This window comes from Balaenoptera borealis, assembly GCF_965194805.1.
Source record: "Balaenoptera borealis genome assembly, chromosome: 8".
Lineage (NCBI taxonomy): Eukaryota > Metazoa > Chordata > Mammalia > Artiodactyla > Balaenopteridae > Balaenoptera > Balaenoptera borealis.
The window spans coordinates 22,514,125-22,531,204 of NC_138865.1; the positions used below are offsets into that span (position 1 = coordinate 22,514,125).

The 17,080-nt window shown below is 47.8% G+C and overlaps 1 protein-coding gene across 1 annotated transcript in view; it reads left to right on the plus strand.

Annotated features, from left to right (window-relative positions):
- Window positions 1-17,080, plus strand: part of LOC309633727 (uncharacterized protein) — a 1,009,062-nt gene that overhangs the window by 292,288 nt on the left and 699,694 nt on the right. Inside the window, exons 7-8 of the mRNA XM_082402982.1 lie at window positions 176-239; window positions 3,925-3,998. Coding sequence (XP_082259108.1) covers window positions 176-239; window positions 3,925-3,998 — 138 coding nt within the window. The remainder of the gene's footprint in view (window positions 1-175; window positions 240-3,924; window positions 3,999-17,080) is intronic.

A 17,080-nucleotide genomic window follows, 5' to 3' on the forward strand; every position in this document is an offset into this window, starting at 1 on the left:
GAAGTAAATTTGCTTTTTAATCCATATTCTGTGAACACCTAAATTTTACAATGAAAAATTTCAAAAGCTACAAGGATATCCATATTTGAAATATAAAATAAATGATAAATTCAATAATTGGGAATTTTCTTTGCCCTATTAAACATCAATTTTTAATGCTGTTTGATTCTTACAGATTCTTCTCAAAATATATTGGCTACTTGAGAGATGTCATTACACTCCTGTGATTTATACAGAAGGTAAGTTAGAAAACTTTAATTCTTGTGTCCATTAATTAACAAACTTTTAATAAACACTTTTCATCAGGGACTAGAGTAAGTACTGGCAATGTGGTCAGACATGCTTCACTCCTCTCTCTTGCCTGCAAGGAGCTTTCAGTGTAGTGGGGTGGATGGACCTAGAGTCTGTCATACAGAGTGAAGTAAGTCAGAAAGAGAAAAACAAATACCGTATGCTAACACGTATATATGGAATCTAAGAAAAAAAAAAAAAAGGTCATGAAGAACCTAGGGGCAGGACGGAAATAAAGACACAGACCTACTAGAGAATGGACTTGAGGATATGGGGAGGGGGAAGGGTAAGCTGTGACAAAGTGAGAGAGTGGCATGGACATATATACAATACCAAATGTAAAATAGATAGCTAGTGGGAAGCAGCCACATAGCACAGGGAGATCAGCTCGGTGCTTTGTGACCACATAGAGGGGTGGGATAGGGAGGGTGGGAGGGAGGGAGACACAAGAGGGAAGAGATATGGGAACATATGTATATGTATAACTAATACACTTTGTTATAAAGCAGAAACTAACACACCATTGTAAAGCAATTATACTTCAATAAAGATGTTAAAAAAAAAAAAAGATATGCAGTGGTTGTCACAGGGGAGAAGTGCAAAGTGGTCTAGGCAACACAGCACAGGGGACCAGTCCTCATTGGGGCAGTAGAGAAGGCTTTCTGGAGTAAGCAGTGTTTAGTGAAAGGGCTGAAGAATGGGGGTGTTCTCCACGGGGTGCCAGAGTTAGCTGGTTAGGATGAGATCATTCCAACGTCTATGTTCTCCAGCCAAAACAACCAGGAACACACCTGGGAACCAGTTTAGTCTAGAACAAGTTGGATTTATTACTCATGGCAGTGAGGGAAGACACACACCATGGGGAATCCTGGGGTGTCTCAGTAAGAGGGTGTTAGAAAAGAGCTACTACAAGATTTGGGCTTTAGTTGGGTGACTTGGGAGAGGGTCTAAAAGTGATGGGCCACTTTAAATTGGATGCTGAAAGCCAAGGCAATTCTATAATTCATCTCAATAAATTTTAGCTACAAGAGGGAAGACTATAGTCAAAATAAAGCCATTACTGGAAACAAAGTAGATGTCACTCATTTTAACCAAGAGAATGGAGTGTTTGGTATTTTGGGGGGATGGCACAGTGACTTCTTTTTCTGTACTTAGAAAACAGTTGTGAATTGCCTTCACTTTATCTCACTTCATCATTATCTCAGAGTAATCTTGCTTGGCATTGGTATTCTGTGATACCTTTTGGTATTTATGTCCAGGCTTACCTCTGGATATCATCAGGGCTGTTGTTGTTTTTGCTTTTTTTTTTTTTTTCTCTCACAAGACAAATGAAGCATGGGGGAAGCATTTAGCTTCAATTGGAAGGCATCATTCTAGAATTTTAGAAATCAATGGAAAAGTACAGGTCTTCTAGCCAAACCCATACATCTGTTTGTATGAAGGACAAACAGATTAACAGAGTAAGTGCATTGGTAGCTTGAATTTATTTTCTAAGATTTGCTTAGCTCCCCTACTCCCATATTTTATACTTGTTATATTTTGATATAGTAAAAATTCATAAATGTGAACACCACTAGTAAGATTTCAGTTCATCCATCTTCCCTTAAATACTTTCTCAGCCTGGGCACGTTGATTCCCTTTGCTTAGGATTTAAATCTCTTATCAGTACACCTCCCCAACTCTATTCAGTAGGAAACTGGTGAAATGATATCAGAGTGGGATGACATAAAACAAAGAAGACATCCACACGCACAAATAAACTGTATATAAAGTCTGCTCATAATTTGAATACAAAGTGTTTTAATAAAAAAGAATTTAACCACTGCTAAATTATCCATATACTGAGTAAAAGCAAAAATGTTACCCTAATAAAAAGAGTGTAGACATGATAGCCCATGAAGCCATGTGGGATGAAATTAAAAATAGAGTATGTCTCCAGAGATTATCAGGCAACACTTTTTTCAAGTTTGTAATGTATAGTATTTTTTTTACCATTCCTTTTTGTATTGATAAATCAATCATGTCATATCATATCATATATTTTGTATTATATGTCATATCATATCAATCAGTATTTTTTACCATTCCTTTGTGTATTGATACATTAATCATGTCATGTCATATTATATATCATTTATTATATATCATATCATGAAATGTTTCATTTGATGGTCATCTATCTGAGAGCAAGTTGCAAGATTTTCACACTTTCACTGAGTCCTTCACTGACATCCAGCTTGACCTTGACAAGTATATCTGACCTTCCCGCTGTGTTAGAGATCAGAGTGTGTGAAATATTGACAACTACTGAAGATTACTGGGTAATGTAGGCAGTGTGCAGTGGATCAACCAGTATAGACTCTTAAGTCCATTTTCTACGTCTAGTAATGTGTTCAAGTGATTGGTTTTGGCATCAAAACTGAAATACTTCTCTTTCTCAACTTGCTGTTCACACATTATCTTCCAATGGCAAGTGCTGACAACTACAGATGCTGCTTTCACTAAAACTTCATTATTGACTAAACTCCCCTCATCTTAGCTTAAAACCCCTGAATTGGGAGAAAGTGTATCCGATCTGCCTGTGCTTAAGCTGGATCACAGCAGTTGCTTGGCCTAATAGCTGAGACCCTTTCTCAATATGCCAGCTTGTGAGTGTGATCAGTGGTTGTGCACCCTAGGTATATTGATCTGATGTTTAATTTTGTCTAATATTTTTACTCTCCTGCTTACTAGTCAAGTCACTATATCCATAAATTTGACTTCATGAGTCCATTTTTCTTTTCTTTCTTCAGAACTGTTTACCTGATCCAAAACACCTTCCAGTGGATTTTCTATATGTAAAACCTGTTTTTTAAATTAGTAAATAAAACTACTGCCTTCAGAATTTTGCCTCGAAAGCAACAGGACGCTTTCAACAATCTAATGTAAATGCAAACCACTGCATTCTTAACTAAAAGCCATTCTCCTGGGTATGGTGTGTGCTGCTGTTCACCAATCTCTGCTAGATGCTGCCTGAGGTCCCCCTTGCTTCTACACCCTCACACATTCCCCCTGCAGCTCTGATGCTGCTGGAAGGTCCGGAAGTTCCTGCACTGTATTCTAACTGGATCTGTGCTCTTACTACAGACTTGGGGTCCCTACCAATCCACAGCTGCATGGTGTTTGCAGGCAAGTGGGGGGAGAATGGTTCACTTACCTGTGTTATCTGCCCTCTGCCTACAAGGTGAAACTCAGGGCTGACGGGGTCCCTCTGAGTTTCAGAGTTTGGTGAAACAGATATTCTAGAGTTTATTCATGGTTCTCCTTCTCCCTGGACAGGCCACACACATGTGCTTTGCCTGACAGAGGCCAGAGCCCATGGCTGTTTTGGATTCTGGTTTGATTCCTTAGAAAAGGCCAGGAATCTGGTTCATGTCAGTGTTCTCCAACATTTCTATCCTTCTCCTACTCAGTAAAAAGTTTTCTGAGCATGAAGATCCAGTGTGTATATTTATGCATTTGCAAATTAAATGCATGTTCTATGGTTCCGTAATTTATATGCAAGACAAAGATTATACAGATATAGGAATTTTAAAAGAATGAGATGAGGAGGAATGCAAATGGAAGTTCTAACATTTTCTTCCTGCCTCCTAGCATACTGTCTTGTCCACTCTGACTGGCGGGCTTCCCCATCAAGAAGTCTCTTAGTGAAACTCCATGCTGCTCAGGTGAGGGGGTGTGTGGGGACATGGGGGCAAAGCAGGGATGGTATTTCCAGGAACTGGATTTTGTGTACTTTTGCCTTCAACTCTCAAAATCTGCATGGATGACCTTGAATTGCAGGTGGATTCAAGATTCAGAGAGTTAATGTTTTTCATGATGGAGTTCTATCCAGAGAAGTGGATGTGGATCACACTACATTGCATTGTTTTTCCTGGAAGTTTCTTTCTCTTGTTTTTCTTTTCCTTTTAAGCCATGTTATGATGAAAAATAACAGACTGTTATCAAAGAAGGGTAGTATACTCTTAAATACTTTAAGTGGCAAAATGAATTTTTTTTTTTTTTTTTTTTTTTTTTGCTAAAACAGTAATACGTGCCATAACCTCGTGGTGGTGGAAATAATTTACACTAGGTTTATCATCTGGATGATCTATGAAAAGGATTCTTTCACACAGGTTATATGATGTAGCAGAGGAAGCATTTGGTCTGAGTCAGTTGTGGAAAGCGAATATCTGTATGGTTTGGGGAATCCCTCTCTGTCTCAGGGTCCCCATTTGTTCATTAGGTGACCAGACTACAGAAGAGGCCACAGTCATTTTTTGGTAATGACTTTCCTTCATCATCCTCCTTCTCCTGTTCCCTCCCCACTCCTGCTCTCCTCCTTCTCCTCTTCTTCTTCCTCACCTAATCTCCTTCATCTAAAGTCCGCAGTGAGTCCCCAGACAGACAATGAAGGAGGGCTATAGGGTGTAGGGTGGTGAAAGGCAGGGTCATCTAGGAGTAAATAGAGGGAAGGAGCAGCACCCATCACTTTGGCCAAGTTGTAGTTCCTCCTTCAACTATGGACAAATCTTTTAGGTGGTATCCTGGCCGTGGCCAGCAGACCCTAGACCTGCCTGTCCTTCTTGATCTACTCTTTGCAAATCCTTTCATCAGATAGCTTTGGGGGAGTCCTTCCAGTTTTAATAGACTAAAATGTATGTACTTATTTGTGGGGCAAATGTATCTCAGCTGCCTACCTGAAGTCCCCCCCTTTTTCCTTCTACTGGGAAAGTTCAAGGAAATGTAATGGTTTTTCCAGAAACTGTTTGTGCCGGTTGTTCTGTTTACCCTCATGTTCCATTCCATGACGGATGAGAATGGTCATAGAGCCTAATTTATAAACCGCATATCCTATGCATCACTTATGTAAAAATATTCTAGCCCACAGATCTTAAAAAAAGAATGTTAATGCATCCCATCCAGAGGACCAGCTAAAGCACACACACACACACAAATGCTTAGACCAAAGAGCTGTGTCACTCAAATTTCTTGTTATCAGGATGAGATGAGGCAACTGTGTTTTCCTCTGAAACATGCCAGTATTTCCTAAATCCTCATATATTTTGTTGGGAATTACATTATTTTATAATACCTCTTACTAGAATTTAGTTTTATCTCAAACACATGGTTTAGAAATATTAGCTTAAACTTCCAAGAAGAGAGTGTCATTTTCATGAATGTGAGATGTTGTAGTTGTGGGTATCTATAGGAAAACGACGAGCTAGTCTAGTTAGTAAATACTATTGATTGGCTATTAGAGGACATCTGTGGCTACTTTCCAGAGTTCTGTGATTCAGTAACATAAGAAAATGTCACAAAGGGAGCACATTTCAAAAAATTAATAGCTATGATTTTGTAAAACATTTTACAGCCTGAATATTTGTTTTTCTTAATTAAAGAAAATACACAGGGCCCTCACATCAGCTCACTCCTCTCTTTTGAGAGAAAGGACCATGACACTGTTACCCCACAGAGTGACCTGAGAGACTTAACCAGACATAATACTTGACATCTGTACATTATCCAGTTTTTACCATGTAAAGGGCAACAGAATTTATGACCAATGAGAAATATGTAGTCTCAACTGAGTGCAAAATTTGGAAAGTATTAGGCAGACAGTGAGACCTCTATTATTATTATAATAGAAATGCTGATTAAAGATATACTTTCTTTAACAGATGTTAAAATGCCAATTCCCAAGCGATATGAGGTAATATATATTTCAAGCACCAATTAAGTGACATATTTTCTAAGATTTCAAAATTCTTTTAAGCAATGTATCCTTTTTGTAGCCCTATAATAAATAAATAAAATATAAATTTCCTGAGTCTTGGAAAATGCACGTTTCTTATAATTATATAAACTATGAATTCTTCTAAATGGTTCAGAAGTTTAAGTTATCACAGGTGAACATTAGGATTTTTTCACGTTCTAGAGACATGCATCCCATACAACCATCTTGACTGTACTACTGTATTTTAAAAGGAGTAAAATAAACAATATCATTTAATATTAGGCAGTTAAGTACAAATATGCCAGATAATGTAATAGAGATATTGCCAAACATCTGTCACATTTGTGAATAAGCTTCGTGTGTCTGATAAGGTGGCTCACTTCATTGAAAAATAAAGCAAACCTCACAAACCTGGCACAAGCTATTCTGTGCGAAATCCCACGCCATTTGCACAGCTAGGAAGTAGGGGTTAGATGCCTCTTTGCTGGTTCATTTCACCATGGATCCCACTTGCTGTAGGCCTCTCTACATCATGTTTCCAAAGGAGAGAAGTCACTTTGAGTGCAGGAACTTGTCCCCAGCAAAACAAAGCATGTGACCCCCTGATGCCATTTGACTGAACGATATTTAAAATTGGACAAAGATTTTTCCCTCATTAGATGCTGGCAGAGTTTTGCTTCTTTTCAAAGTCTGTCATTCTTTCAACTGTGAGTCAGAGCTCAAGCTAACTAAAACCTGTGAAGGAAACGATTTTGCGGGTTTTCACGGGGAATCTGTAATTCTTTTTCAGAAGTAATTAAAAACTACACAAGAATTTTCTCTGGGGGCACTGGTACCGATCTCCTGCACCTTCAGTTTGCTACATGGCTTGGGATCCACTCAGAGCCGGCTGGTGGCTCAGGCTCATTTGAGTGGGTGTCAGGCCGCTGTTTGAAGGGTCTCTGTGGTCTCGCCGGGGCGCTGGGCGCCTGTGTGTGGACTGCATGGAATTGCGTGCAGGTCCCTTGAGATTTCTCAGCGAGGGCTCCGCGGCAGGCTCCTGTGAGAGGGCTCCGCGGCAGGCTCCTGTGAGAGGGCTCCGCGGCAGGCTCCTGTGAGAGGGCTCCGCGGCAGGCTCCTGTGAGAGGGAGGGCTCCGCGAAGGCTCCTGTGAGAGGGCTCCGCGGAAGGCTCCTGTGAGAGGGCTCCGCGGAAGGCTCCTGTGAGAGGGCTCTGTGTATAAGGCTCCTGTGAGAGGGCGCCGCGGAAGGCTCCTGTGAGAGGGCTCCGCGGAAGGCTCCTGTGAGAGGGCTCTGTATATAAGGCTCCTGTGAGAGGGCGCCGCGGCAGGCTCCTGTGAGAGGGCTCCGCGGCAGGCTCCTGTGAGAGGGCTCTGTGAAGTCTATGTATTATCTCTGAGAGGTCCCTGTGTGGGGTGAGTGTGGGTCCCCGTGTGGAATCAGTGTGGGTCCCCGTGTGGAATCAGTGTGGGTCCCCATGTGGGGTGAGTGTGGGTCCCCGTGTGGAATCAGTGTGGGTCCCCGTGTGGGGTGAGTGTGGGTCCCCGTGTGGGGTGAGTGTGGGTCCCCGTGTGGGGTCAGTGTGGGTCCCCGTGTGGGGTGAGTGCGGCTCCCCGTGTGGAATCAGTGTGGGTCCCCGTGTGGGGTGAGTGTGGGTCCACGTGTGGTATCAGTGTGGGTCCCGATGGGGGGTGAGTGCGGCTCCCCGTGTGGAATCAGTGTGGGTCCCCGTGTGTGGTGAGTGCGGGTCCCCGTGTGGGGTGAGTGTGGGTCCCCGTGTGGGATGAGTGCGGGTCCCCGTGTGGAACCAGTGTGGGTCCCCGTGTGGAATCAGTGTGTGTCCCCATGTGGGGTGAGTGTGGGTCCCCGTGTGGAATCAGTGTGGGTCCCCGTGTGGGGTCAGTGTGGGTCCCCCTGTGGGGACTCTTAGTGGGGGGCCCTCCATTGCTGGCCTTTCTGCACCTCACAGAAGGAGAAGGGCAAAGGGACTTGCAGCTTCTTGTTTCTTGCTGTTCTGTCAGTGTCCCTCTGTGTCACTTCTCCCGACAGGTGCCTTGGGCGTCCGGCACCCTCAAACCCAGCACTCACCTCTTGGTGCCCCTGAGAGGACCCGGCAGCAGTCAGGCTCAGGGGCCCCGCTCTGTGCCAGCCTCTCCTGAGCTCTGGAAGTTGTTCTGTGCTCTGGGTCCCAGCCCCTCCCAGGGCCCCTGGCTGTGCCCCCAGTGCTGTGTCTGCCCCGGAGGAGGGGGCCCAGAGGTGAGACCTGGCTCCAGGGAGAAACCACAGCACAAGCAGGCCTGTGGCCGCTCCCCCTCAGCAGGTCCTGGTCCCGCATGTTGGGGTCCTGACAGGCGTAGGGCAGGGCCATTCAAGCTGTCACCTGGATCAGGGGACCCTCCTGGAGCAGGACTCTGCAGCACGGGAGTGACTGTGACACAGAGCCCCAGATTGCTCTGTAGAATTGCTCCTGTCTCCCTGGTTTCCCGTGTGGACGGGCCGGGGAGGAGAGCTGACGGCACCCTCGTTCTCCGCAGGTCACTTCCCGCCCGCCGGGTGACACATCCTGTCTGCTGGCCTCTTCCCCCTCCAGGCTCTGGGGTGAGCAAGGCTGACAGCAGGTAAGACTTGCTATGACCCCAGCACAGTCCCTGAGCCTGTTAAGTCCCACTTGTCCCCTGGGGGCCTCCTTGGGCCACGCGTGTAGGTAAAGGTCACAGACCGCGAGTCTGTCGTGAGCTCCCAGTCCTGTGAAAGTTGATTAAATACATTGTGGGGAAGTGAACCTTCCCTGCTTGGGGGCTCCACGGCCTCTGGGAGCCTGGCCCTCTGTGGAGGAGCTCCAGGGGCCTTCCCTCTGTCTGGGCTCTGGGAGCTGGCGTAGGGGGAGAGTCTGGGCTGGGGCCACCATAAGCCACTGGCCCCTGACTTCTTTTCTCTGGGCCTGTACACGGTGGTGGGACGCCAGGGGCTCCTTGGTCACTGCGCCATTTATGGGCGCCTCTGCCACTTGCCTCCTTCCCCTGCATCCCACCCTAGGGGCACATGACAGACAGTGAGGTGACTGCACACACAGTCACACCCCTGCTCGTTCCCCAGGGGGCGGTGAGCACTGTGAGTAGGGCTGTCCTCTCCTCCGGGGCAGGGGTGGACGGCCCTCGGCGGCCTCCATGCTCATCACCTCACACCCTCAGACCTGGGAGTGCGCGGTCCTCCTCCTCACCGCTGCTCCAGGGTGTGAGAAGGACAGAGGACGGGTGACGCTCCCGGCCCACCTCAATCCCAGCTCCATCGGGGAGAGAAGGAGCTTCCAGGGCAGGCATCATCTATCCCCACCGAGACATGGGGGCAAGGTTTCTGCCACGTCTGGACTCTGGGCTAGCACTGCCCCCAAACTCCTCTCCTTATTCTGACATGTGAACTTGTCTCTGACACTTTCTGGAGCCTGAGGGGAATTTCAGCCTCTGCAGACCCCTCCCCTACAGTCCCACAAGTTCAAGGTAGAGAGAGAGCAGGAGAGGACTGAGCTGGTTCCTGAGAAGGGGGAGGTCTTTAGGTTTAGTTCACCTTGACACGTCCTGAATGCTGTTGCTTGTTTCTGTAATGCTGCTATTATGGAAACTTAAATGCAGTGAGGGAATTGAGGGGAGGATGGGTATTCCACGCTGGGATCAACCTCCCTCCATGGCCCCATCCCATCTGGAAGCCAAAGCAGGCACCTGGGAAGAGTGGACCCTGATCCCTTCCTTCCCCCCAGCAGGGCACAGACAGAGGCCACCACCTCTCATGAGAAGAAACATTTATTTTGGGAAACAAAAATTGTGGTAGGAAGAAGCCATTAACACATAGACAATGTGTTAACGTGAGAAGAAACAGGTTTTCTTTGCGTGAACTGCGCTTTTCCTTGCACTGCTTTCCTACCAGGAGAGGCATGAGAAGCACGCTCTGGTTGACCAGAGGGAACACATTTTTGAGGACATGTTGGATGATGGCGCAGGTGGCCTGAGTCACCTGCCACCCTTGGTCTATGCTGGCAGGGTCTGACTGGGGACTCCAGTTCCCTAGGTGGGAAGGCCAACTTGTCGCCCCTGCCTCTGGTATGCCTGCTGTTGTTAAGGTAGCTGTGGTCCTTGCGGGTGGCTTGGTGACTGTAGGCTGTATCTTTCAACACTCTTCTCTGTTCTGAAGAGGAGAGAACCCTGTGGTAGTGGGAATGCCCCTCTGCTGGGGCCTGGAGCTGTTCTGGGTGCTGATTTAACTCTGAGGCACAGAGTCCTTGGTGAAGCCCCAGTTTGTCTACTAGGACCTGTCCAACAGCTGTTCCAATCGCCCGAGGATCAATAGCCCTGCTCTCTACAACAGATTTGCCTTTGATTGGTTCCTGGTGGTGAGCAGTGGCTGATACAGGCTTGCCTTTTTGAGCCCTGCTCTCTACAACAGATTTGCCTTTGATTGGTTCCTGGTGGTGAGCAGTGGCTGATACAGGCTTGCCTTTTTGAGCCCTGCTCTCTACAACAGATTTGCCTTTGATTGGTTCCTGGTGGTGAGCAGTGGCTGATACAGGCTTGCCTTTTTGAAGGGATTCTTCTGTTCCTTTGCCTTTTTTATTGTGGCTAAGACACTGCAGAAAGTGCCTTGTCCATTTTTGGCTTTCTGGTGAAAGCTCTCTCTTCTCTGGCGAGAGCTGGGGGTATTTGCTCCCAAGGGACTCTCCTCTTTCCCTGACCTGAGAAGCGTGGCTCATCCCACTTGCTTGAGAAGCCTTTAGTCCTGAAGACCTTTCTTCATACTCTCCCGGTTTGGGCCTCCAATCGTCCTCCCTCTCATCAGCTGGGGCAAACATCTTGCTCTGGCTGTTCATTTCTTCATCCTCTTCTGGTTTGAGCCTCTCACAGACCTCCCCATCATCATTTGAGGCAAACTGGCCCTTACACGGGTCCCTAACCTTTGCTTTCCTGGCTTCCTGTTGTCCCTGGTTGCTTCTCGTTTCTTCGTGTTCTCCTGGTTGCAGTCTCCTAACGCTCCTGCACTCCTCAGCTGGGGCAAGCGTCTCGCTCTGGCTTCTTGTTTCTTCATGCTGTCCTGGTTGGGGCTTCGTGAAACCCCTCCACTCCTCAGCTGATGCGAGCACCTCCCTCTGGCCCTTCATTTCTTCATACTCTTTTGGTTGGGGCCCCTTAAAGTCCCTCCGCTCCTCAGTTGGGGCAGACATCTTGCTCTGGCTGTTCATTTCTTCATCCTCTTCTAGTTCGAGCCTCTCACAGACCACCCCCTCATCAGCTGAGGCAAACTGGCCCTTACACAGGTCCCTAATTTTTGGTTTCCTGGGTTCCTCTTGTCCCTGGCTGCTCCTCATTTCTTCATGCTTTCCAGGTTGGAGCCTCTTAAAGCCCCTCCACTCCTCAGTTGGGACAGACATCTCACTCTGGCTCTTAAATGAGTCCTTAAGTTTTGGTTTTCTGAATTTCTGCTGCCCCTGGCTGCTCTGTTCACTCACGTTGAGGTCATATGGCACCACCTGGAAAGCTGGCGCGTCCTCACTAGCATGTTCCCTCTGGGAACTGGAAAGAGACCTATGAGAAGCCAAGATGTCTGCAGGAAGGAGCACATCAGTGTGAGAGTCTTGAAGGAGCTCACCAGTGGCACGGCCTTGAGCCACCTGTGTTTTAAGGCATGGCTCCTTTGGATGTTGGGCAACTGACTTTGTTGGTAGTGACAGGGTTTTCCTAGCGGCTGGAAACCCCAAGACAGTCCCATTCTCCCAGCTTCTGCCCATGAGGTTGACTGTGGGCACCTGATAAGGCAGTCTGCCCTCCTGTCCAGTCAGAGGGGCCTCTGAGGGCCCATACCTGTCACCAGGTGAAGTCTTTCCCAGGGCCCTCTGGATTTCTGTATGCTCAGGTGAGGGAACAGGGAGGGGACTCACCAGGGTGGGAACTGTTGCTTTTGTTATCACTTTCATTCCCTGATGGGGCTGAGGTTTTCCCAAGAACTTATTAGCAAATTTGGCTTTTGAGTGTGCCCCAGATTGCCAGGTGGCAGAGGCGGAAACGGTGGGCCTTGGAGAGGACAAGGGTTGAGCCCCACATGGCTTGAGATTTATGGGCTCAAAGGCCTGTTCGGGTAGGCCCCACCTGTGCCTTACCCGCCACCTTATAATATGTGCTTCCAGCATCTGCCGAATGCTTGGACTGAGGAAGGAAAGCACACGGGAGGAGTTTACACAGGGTTTCCAAGACTTCAAGGGTGCTAGATTTCTGATTTCCTCGTGAGGGTGGGGCTTAGAAAAAACACAGTTGGCAGCAAGCCAGGATTGACGCACAATCACAGGGATCAAACCTTGATTAATCTGCATCAACTTTGTGCTCAAATGGGCTTTCAAGATTTTTTCTAGATGTTTCTTCTCTGGGCTACTGGGTAAACAGTTTCCAGAGTCACTCATCAAGGGCCTCATCAGGTATCTTTCTGACTCCTTTTCAGAGTTTCTTTGCAGAAACTTCCCTGGGAGCCTGGCCCTGGAGGAAGCTTTTGAGATCCTCCTCAGACATGGCCTTAGACCCTTGCCGAAATCCTTCCCTGGTTGAAATTGCATTTGACCCTTCCTATGGGATCTCCTAGGGCGCCTGGACCTTATCTTCTGTGGGTCCAGTCTCCTTTTGCCTGTAAAAGCAGAGGGCTGCCAGGGTCCCTGCTTGCCCTGTGCCTGATAAGTCCTTAAAAATTTGCGCTGAGAGGAACTCAATTCCAGAGACAGAGACAGGTGGATACTGAGGCACAGGCCCCTCTTGGTTTGATCTTTGATGAGCCTCTTTTGAAGATGTTGCTTCTGGAGATCAGGGCCAATTAAGTCCTCATGATGAATAGAAACTGACCTTTCGGCCTGAGAGCGCCCCCTCTCTTGGGGAAGGTTGAGACTGAGTTGGCTAAAGCCTTTCTGAGATCTTTTGACCACAGAGGATGAAGGCTTCCCACTTTTCAGTTGCTTCTGCAACAAGGGGCATTTCAGACATTGAGTTTCAGTTGGGATAAAATATGGTGTCTTGTTCTGAAATGTAGGACAATCTAGTCCACAGGTACTCATCTGGGGTGGAGAATAAGGTGGTCTGAATGGGAGAGAAGATGGGAGGTAGGGCTGGGCCTGGATCTGAGCCAGAAGTGGGGACTGGCACGGAGGCAAGTTTTGAGTGAAAGGCTGGAGTGGGACCCCCGGGCAGGGCAAGACTGCGACCTGGGAAGGACCTAAAGGTATTCTAAGTTGAATTGAAACTGGAAAGCCATTAGAAACTCCACTGAATAAAACAAAGGGTGCCTGCTGTTGAGTAGAGCTCCTAGTAGCCACCAGGGACTCGCTGTGCAGAGAGGGGTGACCCCAGTAGAGCTGGGTGTATGTCAGTTCCAAGTGGTCCCTCAAGACCTCGGAGTGTAAGAGCTGCCGAGGACCGGGTAGCTGCTCTGTTTTGTCTTTCCTGTTCCAGAAAGATTGAGGGGTTGTGTTGTCCTGCTCAGCACCCAGTGATTTCCACGCATTCCCTAAAGTGTTCAGGTGGTAGTCTGAGCTCATTTGTTCCGAGAATGACCCATCCTTTTCTTTCCCCTTATGAATCTTTAGTTCTACTTTCTTGGTGATTAGAATCTCCAGCAGCTTCTGGACTTCAGGGTTGACAGGTGAGGGGCTACCAGTTTCTACCTGCTTGTCTGTGGGCTCTTCCTGGAACGGGGCCCCTGGTGGCTGGTGGGACAGGTGTTCTTGCCGGGACTCACTCTGTGATGAGGTGGGGAAGAACAAGGCCTTGGTAGTCTTCCACCAGAAGGACAGGAACAAAATGGGATAGCATACGAGGCCAAGACTCAAGATGGCTGCGATGGTAGATGCCAAAAAAGAGTTACCTGGAGGTGAGCTCTTTGCAACAGTGCCAAGGGTGATTTTCTTCAAGTTGGATTGGTCTTGAGGTTCTTTTGACAGGGTGGAGGCCACAGGTAAAGAGCCCTGGGTCAGAGGAGCCAGGGCAGCTGATGGGCACGTGGCAGGAACAGCCTCTTCAGCAGGTTCCCTGCAGGGCTGGTGGGCTCCAACAGACGCTGCTCTGCACACCTCACCAGGGGGGTCTTGATAGGAGAGCTGATGAGAGCTGCCCTTGTCAGGGAGCCTCCCCACGTGGCTTCAGGAGACATGAGGCACAAGCTGCAGCCAGGAGCCCCCAGGGCCAGGAGGGCTGGGCAGGCCAGGCAGGGGTGGGCACCTGTGGCCCACGGCCCTCCACGGCCCCCATGCTGACTTCACAGTGCTCCTGCTGTCCCTCACCCCAGGGCTTTGGCCATACCCCACCCTCAGCGCTCCCCCTCCCAGCTCAGCCCCAGGCTGCCTGCAGCCCAGGTGTCACACCATAGGCTTTGGGTGGAAGAAGAACCCAGGAGAGAAGGGGAAGATTCTTTACCTTTGTAGAAGTGAAGTCAGGGCCCGAACCTCTTCCAGCTCTTCCAGGCAATCTCTGAAAACTGGAAAACAGCAGACTGGGTCATGGTGGTGAAGGCAAGGGCTTAGGGGGTCTTACAGGAGGCTGAGTGCTGTGTCCCTTTAAGGGGACACCATTGGGAGATTGGAGCCCAAGCACCAGCGTCCAGGGCCACAAGATCCCTGACAGTGATGGCGAAGCTCATGAAAGGGTTTATCATTTACAAAGTACTTCCATATCCATTACCCCTTGCTGCGCTCACATCCTCCCTGTGGGGGACAATGGGCAGGGGTCACATCACAGAGGAATCTGAGCAAAGTTAAACAACTTGTCCACGGTCGGACCTGGAGGTCCCTCCTCCCAATCCAGGCAATCTATTGGTCCACTGTAGCCCACACACCCCTGCTGGGCCACACCCTTTTCCGGGCCCCTTACTGCTTCATTGTGCGCATGGAATCTGGGAAGTATCTGGGTTCTGCTCTCCTTCCCAGGAAGCTCCCTGAGGGTTCTGCTTCTTGAGGCACAGGCCCTGCCACTGGCCTCCTCGGAGCCTGTGGAGTGGGCCCTCAGGGCTGGGAGAGATGGGGCCTAACCCTCGGGGCACACAGGGCTGAATGGCACAACTTACCTTTCGAAGCTCTGTTTTTCATCTTAACCTTGCGTTTCCCCCTCCACTCCGTCTGATGCTGAGAGACAGAAAAAACGAGGACCTGGGACCCAATTCTCACTCTCCCCTCTCTAGACAAGCATCAGACACTCAGTGTCCATACATAATATGACTTTTTACATTTAACTAACAGAGCTCTGTGGTTTTTCTTTCCTTTCACTCATTTTTAAAGAGGATAAAAATATTTTCTGTTTTCCTTCTCTGAAGAACATAAAGAAGGATTTTCAATGTGAGATTCACCCTGGATTTCTTTTGTCACTGTTCCTCTGCTCAAGAAACACACACATTCTCTGAACTACGGGTTCATCTGAGCTCCAACAGGTGGGTCTCTGCTTCCCGAGGCCAGGGCCACTCCAACCCCCGCTCTGAGGCTCTCAGGGCCTCAGCACTGCCAGCAGATCAGCCCTCATCCGAGACACATGTTCACAGCTGGTGATCCATTGCTCATGGGCCTGTCCTCTGGCTGAGATTGAACTCAGTATCCAGTCCTCGACCTCTGGTCACTGTGTGTGAGACTTGCCCTGGAGCCCTCCACCACACCTGGACAACTGGTCTGAGATCTTTGGATACAAATCCTAGTGTTCACTCTATCCCCTGCCCAGGCTGGCTTGCCCTTAGAGGGATGACGTCCTATTCTTAGGAGTAGATGTCCTATTCTTTCCCATTCCAGGAGTCTCTGAAGTTGATTCAGAAAAGTGGAAATAATAATAGAAAAGAAGGGAGAAGCATGTGCTTGTGGGTCTGGCCCAAGGGTTCTTTACCTTCGTGATGTTTCCATGTTTCCTAGGAGGTGGTGAAGATAGATTATTCTGGAGGTAGGAGAGTAACAGGAAATAGAGCCCCAGTCCACACAGAAAGCCAAGGATGGTGGCACTCGCCCAGGAAGTGCGACTGGAGTACAGCCAAGTATCAAAAGTGCTTTTCAGAGAAAAGAGAGGATTCTCCATCATCTGAATCACATTGCTGGCTTCAGGCAACTGAGCACAGGATGTGTACTTGGGGACTGAAGTCCTAGGCCTACATCATAGAGCTGTGGTCTGGTCACAAAGGGCTCTTGAGGGTGGAGGAGGGAGTAATAGAGGAGGAGGCTGGACCACGGCCCCTCCCCACCATCCGCCCCACAGCTCTATCCCTCCACCCTCATGGGTCTTCTAGACCTTAGTCAATTTTCTATTCATTCCACCTGGAAATCACATTTTTCCTGGTTCCTCAGATCTCTTGGGGATTTCGAAAGATTCCCTTTCTCTCCTATTGAATCATTACTTATTTCAGCAGAAGCTGAAGATACAATAGGAAGGCCATTAATATGCAGTACACTTTTTGCTTCCCTTTCCAATTTTAGTGATTCTGGAATCATCATTTAATGTTGTGATAATATTCAATTGAGAAACTTAAGTTTTCTGTTTTTTGACAAATAATTTGAGCCCTCAACAATCAAAAGTTTTTTTTTTTTTTTATTAATTCAAGTGGTCTGCGGATTATCCAGTTCATTTGGATAATACCCGCCATAGGTATGGATCTCTTTCTAATTAATGTTGTCTGGAGAGAAAGGCGAAAACAGCTTTTTACAATTTAAATGTCACTGGTCTCCTGTCAGAATACGTTTTTATTGTGTTTTATCATACAAGATGGTACATTTCCCTACTACTTCCTCAGCATCTGTCAGGTATATTAGGAAATGGGTTTTTTCCTCAGGTAATTGCTCAAATCTGTAAGATGGTTTTAGGTCTACTCTCTCTGACCTGTTTTGACCTTTAAACCTCTTCGAGTCCTAAATGCACGTTGCATTTCTTTCTAAGATCCTGGGAGGTGTGGCCATTTGAAAAGCCTTCACTTTTTATCGCCATTGATATTTACTGTTATACCTCTCTGCGAGGGCTGCTTGATGGGGGTGTTACATGCACATTCCCCCTGCTTGT